This window comes from Misgurnus anguillicaudatus, chromosome 19 (genome assembly GCF_027580225.2).
Source record: "Misgurnus anguillicaudatus chromosome 19, ASM2758022v2, whole genome shotgun sequence".
NCBI lineage: Eukaryota > Metazoa > Chordata > Actinopteri > Cypriniformes > Cobitidae > Misgurnus > Misgurnus anguillicaudatus.
Genome location: NC_073355.2, coordinates 39,223,236 through 39,233,427, shown reverse-complemented (window position 1 = coordinate 39,233,427; position 10,192 = coordinate 39,223,236). Strand labels below are relative to the sequence as shown.

The following is a 10,192-nucleotide window of genomic DNA, read 5'->3' as shown; positions in this document are numbered from 1 at the left end:
TTTTTGAATTTAAAAATAATATTTATAAAAGGTAAATGTTTTTTATTCAACACAATTTCAAACATAAACCAAATATAATTTGTCTCATTTAATTTAGAGCTTTAAAAGTTGTATCATATATAAATGTAATTGCTGTTTAGTGTCCTATGAAATAATTTTCATTTTCAGAGCTAAGTGTATTATGTGAGTATAAATACTTACCATGCACTGTCACTGTTATTGGTTTACTGTATTGTGTGTCAAAGTAAGGGTTTTCTATTTTTCTGGCTTGGCACGTGTACTCTCCTCCATCAGAGACTTGAACAGATCTGATTATTTTAGTTCCTGTAGTTTCAGTGGATTCAGTGTTTGGATGTTTTCTGAAGATAAACTCCCATCCAGTGGACTGATGAATCTCACAGGTCAGAGTAACTGAGTCTCCAATGAACACAGGCATCTGTGGCTCCACAGTCAGAGTTGGTTTTATATCTGTCAAAACAAAAAAGATTAGACTTGTTTTTTAATAGTTTTTTTTAACTGGTAAAAGATCATTAGTGCATTCATATTTTACAGATAAACCCCACATATAATCCAGACTGGGAATTTTTATATTTAAAGATACACATTAAAATGTAACTATAATCAAAATATTAAAGGTGTTAAAGAAATTATTTAAAAGAATCCATTTATACAATATTTTACATTGTTCTCTGATATCTAAATAGAAGGTATGTGACTTTATTACTCTATGTGCAAAAATTACCCAGACATATGTCCATTTACAGCCCTAGGATATTTGTCCTCAGAATGAAATGATCTAATATTACCTTATTTGAAAGGGTCATAAATAATAATGATGATTTAAATTTAGAGTAAGCAAACAGACCTTGGGCCCTATTTTAACGATCTAAGCGCATTGTCTAAAGCCCACTGCGCATGGTCTAAATGGGCGTGTCCAATGCCACTTTTGCTAATTTAACGACAGGAAAAATGGTTTGTGCGCCGAGCGCACGGTCGAAAAGGGTTGTACATATTTTCCTAATGAGTAATGGGTGTGTTTTAGGCGTAACGTGCAATAAACCAATGAGAGTCTCAGCTCTCATCCCCTTTAAAAGCCTGTTGAGCTGGCGCTGTGCGTAATCCCTATTTAGATGACGGCTTTGTAAACTGAAAACTAAGCGGAGGAAGAAGATCCTAGAGTTAAATAATTTTGTTGTTTTTCACTTGTATTGAAATTGTTATTTTTTATTAAAACCTTTAAAAACCGTTTTCTTTTAGTCATGGAAGTAAAAATGCAGGCTTTTAATTGTTTTAAATGTATGGTTATCCAATATCATCAAAAAATAATTTACAAGTATGTAAGAAAAGGTTTGTACTGTAAAAATACTTTATTTGTAACAAACAGGAGATAAAGAATTTACAAACGGCTCTCCGCACATTTAAGCCTTTGGACAGCGTCAGTTTTTTTAAGCATTACTTAAAAATATTTATCATCTCACCATATCCACAGGTACAGAGTCATCATATACAATAAATCCGTGAGGTAGCATTTATAAAAAACATTTAAAAACAGATGCATTTGTTTAAAGCAAAGCATTTATTTACTTACCAGGCTGCAGGTGAAGCAGCTCTTTTTGTCTTCTAACGTCTCATAATCGGTCCTCATTTATGTCCAAGAGACTCAATAATAATCTTTTACATTCAATCCTTTAATCTTTCATATTTAAAAGCGTTTTTGTGCTGCTGCGCATTCATGTATGTGATGAGCAAACCCGCGTTGTCGTCCCGTTTGTAGGCTCTCTTGCAACATGATCTCACAAAGTTCCGTGGGATAGTCACGGAATTTTTTGCTAATTTTTCCGTGACATTCTCACGGATCTCCGCATATTTCCGTGGCCCTGCCACGGACTTTCTTTTCCGTGGCATTCTCACGGATTGGTTACTCAACTGCTTTTTCCTATTTTCAAACCATTGTCGCTTCGGTTTAGGGTTAGATTTGGTGCTTGCGTTACTTTGTCACTGTAAATATTGGTTTATACACTTTTTTCTGATGTATTATTTTATATTTTCTAAACTTTAATCAATTGTCACCTGGCATTGGGGTTAGAGTTGGGTTTGGGTAGGGATGTAATTTTATGTAAATCTAACCCTAAACCGAAGCGACAATGGTAAGAAAATAGGACAAAACAGTTGAGTAACCAATCCGTGAGAATGCCACGGAAAAGAAAGTCCGTGACAGGGCCACGGAAATATGCGGAGATCCGTGAGAATGTCACGGAAAAATGAGCAGAAAATTCCGTGACTATGCCACGGAAATTCGTGAGATCAGGTTGCTCTCTTTAAATAACAAAAACATATTGTTGCCTCAAAATAGCAATGCGCCAACAATGCGCCTGAACACACCTCGTTTTCAGACCAGAACGCCCATGGGCGCAAAAGGGGGCGCAAATGCATTTGATGTTTAAACAACGTGGCGCTAAACGTGAAAATGATAATTGCGCAGGGTGGAAACTAGCAAAAGACCCTTGCGTCGCGCATTGCCCCAGGTGTAAGATAGAGCCCCTTATGTTTGAGCCTCTATCAGACGAAGATAAAGATTTTGAGGAATAAAAATTCTATGTTTTTGTTGTATATTTTAATTATGAAACTTTTATACTGCTTTCTTGGCCAGGACTCCCTTGAAAAAGAGATTCTGAATCTCAATGGGATTTTTTTCCTGGTTAAATAAAAGTTAAAAAAATAATTTTTTTCAGAGTTTGGAAATGGGCGTTTTTGTTTGGTAAATGTTTCTTTGTTCATTAAGAACTAGCAAAAAAACTGGACTGTCAATAGTAGAACTTCAGCCTAAACGCTAGCATATAGCATTAATTAGCATATGGAGCTGACTCAGCAATCACTTTTTTTGCAACATGATCTCACAAAGTTCCGTGGGATTATTTGATACTAAATCCGATGGAATATAAATATTTCTCTAATATGTTTGTGCACAAACTGCAAATGGATTATATTATATTATGTTATATTCTGAAGGCGTGAATCAACGCGAGCTCTCTGGAGAACGTGCAGTGCGGGTAGGAATGTTTCGGGGATTCAGACGTAAAACCCTTTCTTTTATTTCAGTGACATATGGCATGACAAGTTTAATTCCCTTTTTCATCAATGTAATACATTGTAAACGTATTAGTTTGTAAAGACGCGTATCCGCGTGCGTCAGTTTCGCGTCCTCGCGTAGAAGTGATCGTTTGGCATCGGCTCTATAACAGCTGCATGGTTTAAATGATTGTGAATTGACGCGAAAAAGTGTCACTTTACCTTAAATCATGCATGCGATGCCAAGTGTATTTAAACAGTCATGACTTTGAGATATTTATGACACATTAAAACACAGCTTGCCACAGCTAGTAGCCTGCATATATGCCATTTACATAATCTTCAGATAAGAAAGCTATATATCTAAATCGTATGCTTAACTAACAAAAACACGATCGATTGCATTATGCTGTCAATCATTATGCTGTCAATCACTCATTGATTTCACATGGAAAGCAAGAGGACAGGATCGCAATCTTGATGCGCGTTCATCTGTTGCATGAGATGCAGAGCGCGAGTCACCCCTTCACGTGTATTCGCGTTTTGGTCTGCCCGCGTCAACATGCGAAGACTGACAGTGGTGAGTTAAGAGACTCTATGGCTGTTTTAACTTTATTTATTGTATTTCCAGCTTACAACAACTCCTCTTCCGACAGTTGTTGTCTAATATGTCGGCTCAATGATCACTTGCTTATCCACAATGACATTAGATGTCTTAATAAAGGAAACGATTTTTGTGAACTAGATAAAAGATCCTGGCGTTTCTCCGAAGTTCAAAGCAGACAAAGGCTCAAATATTATGTGAGTCATCGTTCTCACACAAGAATGCAATTTAAACGAGTAAGTTAATCGCCCATCGCTCACAGCCCAGCACCTGCACCACTGTATGCGTATCGCGCTGACAAACATACACCTGATTTTACTGCCCTGACGAAATCTAAAAGTATAATTTCTCTTATTAGAAGCTAGCCTTATGTTTGCCAGTTATTAAGATGGCGGTTGTAGTTTAAATAGAGGTCGTGAAATGATTAGCATTGACAAAAAACTGCATAAAACAATGTTATGTTCCATATTATACAACAGTTCTTTCTGGTTCTCGAATCTGATTGGCTAAGAGCTATGCGATATTGTGCTGATATCGGCACTGTAACCGCTTCACCTTTCGTATCATTCCGCCACCTAGTGAATGGAGGTCCTAAGCAGGCTGATCTCTGAATGGAAAAACACAGACGCCCTGTTTTGAATCACTCTCCGTTTGTCTCATTAGTTTACTAGCTCATAAATCAGTCTGTGAATCCCCAATCGGAAGTTATTCCGTCAAAGATCAGCGCTCTTGGATGTTACGTTACAGTTAATGGGAGAAATGTCTTGTCACATCGTGTGGACGATTAACACTTGGAAAGAGCAATATAAACACTCTTTTTTTTTCTGGAGCTATATTTCTTATCAGAACGCGAAAACACAGTGGAACTGCAGGTAAGCACCGCAGCTTTTAAATGTGGACATTGATCATTTACTTTATCGTGACCTGACTATTAAAACATGTTATGAGATATCGCCACTGGTATATTTATAAGCAGCATGCAAAAACATATCTCTGACACTTATAAAAACCCGTTTAATATAGTACTGACAAGAACAAAGTTTAATAATAATAATCGAGTGCTCGTATCACGTTAAGAATAAATGAGAAAACAATAGTAACGTTATACAAGTAGTTTTATTAACTTTTACCTCGCGCCAAAACAATAACAACACAAAAGACACTAAATATGAATTAAAAAACAAGTAAAAGTTTGATCATGACACCAAATACTGCTGATTTGATCTCATTTTGACCATCATAAACAAACAAGGCCAACATGAGAGCCAGGGTATCCCTGTCAGAGATGTAGCCCAGAGAGGGCGGTGGTCAGCGGGGCGAGTGAACACTGACGTCCGCTCATGCTTTGGTACCGAATCTCACTAAGCAAACGTTCAAACAGGCGCTATCTTTACTAATCGATTTAAATATAATACATATACATTCTCGACTGAACTAATCTTAAAACTACGGCTAAGTAACGGCTTTTCCGTCCATTGAGTTGTTATGAGCTTCAAAGCAGCCGAAAGTTTTACCTGTCATTCTGGCCGCCCTCAAATCCGTGGCGGAAGAAGTAGTTCTCAAACAAAGAGGCTTTTAAAATAACTCCGTTGTTGTTTTCTAGTTTTCGTTTTTCAAACGTGTGCCGTCGAACTGTTGTATAAAAGCAATATCGCTCTCGGAGTCGTGTGATATAGCTCTATATCATCACGGCTGTGATTGCCTCTGGCCTAATCACAGCCATGATGATATAGAGCTATATCACACTCCTACTCGAGCGATATTGCTTAATTATAAACTTTTGGTTATGTGTACTTAAGTGAGTAAATAAGTTAAATTCTCAATAAGTGTGATATGGCTCTTATTTACCCCTTTAAATGTAGAATGAAGCTTACTCGGGGATCTTACAATGCACTTATGTTGTTATGCAGTTTTAAAATACAAAATTCGAACATGTCTGGATCTAGATAAAGCCTACTTGGTCATATTACAATGCACAAGTTTTGTTGTATGCAGTTTGAAAATACATGTTTGTAGAAAAAGTATATTGTACAATGCACTGATTTTGTTGTTATGCAGTTTCAAAATACAACATGAGTATTAGGGATGCTCCGATCAGGATTTTTGCAGCCGATACCGATCACCGATTTGTAATCTTCGTGATCGGCCGATACCGATTCCGATACCAATTTTTTTTAAAGCTGATATGCAAGCTCTTTGATGACTGTAACTGTTACAATCTTTCTAAATAAAATAATACCACGGATGTTGCCTTTGTTATATTACTTGCAGTAATTAGGTATATTATTGTTTTAATAGAGACTCAAATAAATAAGCACAACAAATATTTATTCTGCAAAGAGAAATTTAATATGGCTTTAAAAAGGCTTATGTCTCCTAAAAGTACTGAAAATAAAACACTAAACAGACTTTACTGTATTAATTAAATATACACGCATTCATATGAAGTATAAAAGTTCTTTAGTCAAGAGCAGAGAGTGATTTTATTGAGAGATTTGAATTAGGTTACTGCAGCTTTAAGACGTGAGAGAGAGATCGCTCTGTTCACGTGCACTGATGACAGGCTGCTGTGTGTGTGGGCGGCGGCTGAAAGCAGACAAGCAGCTGTGAGGAAAATAAAAGTTTAAACGCTCAAAACTTTAAGACGCATGCAAATAAGAAACTTTTGGCATGAGGATGCAATTGTCCGTGATAAATATGTGTTGTATACGCTGTTTGATGGGGATGTGAAGACGCCTCGCGCTGTTTACCGGAGTGCGTCCTCATACGCATATCTCTGTAAAGGCAAAGAGAGACATACAAATCTGCACGCTGCACATGAGCAACAGGTTGTAAAAATGCTTGCGCTACGTAAAAAATGTCTTTAATTGCAACTGCATTCAGGATCCTTTTGATGACAAAAGTAAACAGAAAGATCGGTTTATGAGATCGGCAGATTTAGTGAGCACAGATCGAGTCATTTAATGCCATTATCGGCCGATACCGATCGGTGGCCGATCGATTGGAGCATCCCTAATGAGTATGTTTAAATGTATTTGTAGTCATCATCACTGATATATCTCTGGCCCCCATGACAAACTAATTGAATAGCCCTGTCGTAGACGCTCAACACACAATAGTATTCATAAATAGTAAAGAAATGCAATGATATTAGGCTATCAGTGCTGCTGTCGCTCTTTCCTATCGCTTATTTTAAAAATGAGCTTATGATCAATAAAATGCAGCTTATATCTGCTGCTTTTGGTGACGTGAACTCTGGCCTACATTAAAGGTGCAGTGTGTAATTTTTAGAAGGATCTCTTGACAGAAATGCAAAATAATATACTAACAAATAATAACAAAATAACAAAATAATAACTATATTATCAGGGTTGTATAAAGACCTTTCATAATGAACCGTTATGTTTTTATTACTTTAGAATGAGACGTTTTTATCTACATACACCGAGGGTCCCCTTACATGGACGTCGCCATTTTGTGCAACCATGTTTCTACAGTCTTAATGGACAAACTTTTTTATTACGTTGTCTCCAATCAAGACATGTTTGTCTGGTGGTGGCTACCGTAGCTTCTCTATGCATTTCAAAAGCAAGGGGTGAGCTGTGAACTGAGCTTTTGGTTGCAATTTGAAAACTCACCACTAGATGCCGCTAAAATTTACACACTGCACCTTTAAGGCTCATGTTTTTAAGATTATCTTAAAAATCTCAAACTAATATTACTGTCTGTCAGAGTCCAATGCTTATGTTTTAAGTAAACATGTTACATGTCAGTGTATATAAGAGCTTTCTCTGATATTGGTGAAATAAGATAGCGCAACTTTTACACGCTTGTAAAATGAAACGAAAGACGCGCAGATCAGCAGCGTTAGTTTTATCAATGAAAGGCTAAAAAGAAAAGATGAAAAACCTTTATCTCAGTACCTCAGATTACATAAATGGGTGGAGAGACGGCGTGTGGCTGTTTGAACACATTAGACCACATGCGTGTTTACACTAACAAGTGTTATGCATAACCATGCTATAGTTAGCCAAAGAACTATAAAACTTCAAGTTTACAACATAGACTGTATAGATGTAAATGCTGAATTACCTGTGGAGAAGATAGAAATAGGCAACTTCGGTGTCCCTTTAGCCCCATCTTGGAAAACTAAATATTACTCCAATATTGACTTTGGTCTGGTTGTTTTTCCTGTCGCGTTGTCGTTTTAAATCCCCGTTTCGATTCCTTGGCGACGTGTTTTAATGTCCTCGAAAATAGGTCTTCAACAGCCTTTCAAATCTGCCTCAAATCAAAGCATTAGATCGCGGGATCATCACGGTGTGCAGCTGTTGTTGAATCCGAAGGATTCAGTCTACAAGGTCGCATATATTCGGGCTGCATACGTCATCAAGCCTGGTTTATTTAAATTAACTGAGCATTACATTCGCAAGTCATAAGCATATTACATCAATTTACAATTAACTAAGAGTAATTGTCAGCTTTATAATTGTTAATATTCCGAATTAAGACTGTCTTGATGAAGTATACCGCCTACACATGCAACCTCCGGAGGCTTTAGCTAGCGGCCAGCGTGAGTGTAGTCTGAAAGCGTGAAAGGCGGAGCTTGAATTTCAGGAATGTCCCTCGTCGGCGAATGTATTTCAAAGATGGAGGCACAACATGGATTCGGCCAGTCAAGCGACTCGACCGTATGTATTTTAAATAGCAGATTCTACACTTACGAGAATACTTTGATTAGTGGGTGGAAGTAATTACACATAAATGAGCACATACTTTTGAAAGAAAACATGGGTTTTTGCTAAGAATTAACTCAAAAAAGTACACAGTGGAGCTTTAAGTTCTAAAGAAGAATTTTTGGTATATTATGTACAAAACTAGTGTGTGAAAATAGGGCACTTGAAAGGGATTGTTCACCCAAAATTAAAATTATTTAAATTACAATTCTAATTTTTTTATAAGAAAAGACTGAACATATGCAGCACAGCCGTTATAATTGGTTCTAGGCTAGCTAGAGCAGGTGATGTAGGATAGTGATCCCTGTATTTACATAAAATGGTCTGGGATAAGCCCAGGATGTCCTTCAATGCTGGAAACACCCCTGGTTACAAGCCTGTGTACATTTCTCTCTCTGTGTGTGTGTGTGTGTGTGTGTGTGTGTGTGTGTGTGTGTGTGTGTGTGTGTGTGTGTGTGTGTGTGTGTGTGTGTGTGTACCTGGTAATTATCACGTTGTGGGGACCAATTGTCCCCACAAAGATAGGAATACCAGTATTTTTGTGACCTTGTGGGGACATTTTGATGTCCCCATGAGGAAACAAGCTGATAAATCAAACAGAATGATGTATCTTGAAAATGTGAAGTAGGAGAAGGGTTTGTGTGATGGTTGGGGTTAGGGAATGGGGTAGGTAAGGGGAATAGAATATACATTTTGTATGGTATAAAATGCATTATGTCTATGGAATGTCCCCACAAAACATGGAAACCAGAATATGTGTGTGTGTGTGTGTGTCTCAGCAATGCTTTCACAATGCGAGGATTTGATTTCCAATGCAAGGATGCACAAGATAAAAAAATATTCAAAAATTTTACATTTCACAAATCACGTTAGTGACCGCACCAGAGCAAGCACACTTTTGCGGTTCCTCCAGAAGTGCATTTTCTAGTTGACATTGTGTTTTTAGATCAAAGTGTATTATGTGAGTATAAATGCTTACCCTGTACTGTCACTGTTATTGGTTCACTGTATTTTGTGTAAACCTGAGGGTTTTCTTTTCTTCCAGCTCTGCACTTGTACTCTCCTCCATCAGAGACTTTTACAGATCTGATTGTTGTAGTTCCTGTAGTTTCATAGTATTCAGTGTTTGATGATTTGGTAAAGAAAAACTGCCATCCAGTGGACTGAGGAACCTCACAGGTCAGAGTAACTGTGTCTCCAATGAACACAGACGTCTGTGGCTTCACAGTCAGAGTTGGTGTTATATCTGTCAATATAAAATCACTCGTAACCATTTTTTCCAAAAATATATTTTTTTTGTTGTAACTGGTAATAATGATCATGTTATAGCAATGTTTATATCATAACCAGATACACTATGAAAATATTTGTCAGTTTTGTGTTGATTCAGAGTTGCTGTCATTTGAAATCCAACAGCCCTGAGAAACTCACAATTTATTTGTTTTAAAAGCAGATACAGACAGGTGGACTGTAGGAAAATAATGTAAGTTTTTGTTTTATTAAATTATTATTATATGTATCTTTTCACCTCAATATGAGAGAAACAAGCACCGTAAATGAAGCTATTGGCTGGCTATTGTGTCTTTGTTCCATTAAGTGAGTTGGTGAACAATTCTTCTTTGTTATCCATGGGTAAAATCAGCAGAGGACACTAAACTGAGGTGTGCAGCTTATCTCAAAGATAACATGGGGTATTTCTACACATGCCCTTTCCTGCTATCATGTTTACCTGCTTAAAGGGGGGTGATCTGGGATGCATTTACAACTGCTCTTTCTTGACTGA

At 37.2% G+C, this 10,192-nt stretch overlaps 1 protein-coding gene across 1 annotated transcript in view; it reads right to left on the bottom strand.

Annotated features, from left to right (window-relative positions):
• The window catches only part of LOC129425632 (Fc receptor-like protein 5), a 111,472-nt gene extending 101,789 nt beyond the window's left edge, over positions 1 to 9,683 (bottom strand). Inside the window, exons 1-2 of the mRNA XM_073856674.1 lie at positions 9,389 to 9,683; positions 202 to 468 (exon numbers count right to left, since the gene is read on the bottom strand). Coding sequence (XP_073712775.1) covers positions 202 to 468; positions 9,389 to 9,683 — 562 coding nt within the window. The remainder of the gene's footprint in view (positions 1 to 201; positions 469 to 9,388) is intronic.
• Between the last annotated feature and the right edge of the window lie 509 nt (positions 9,684 to 10,192).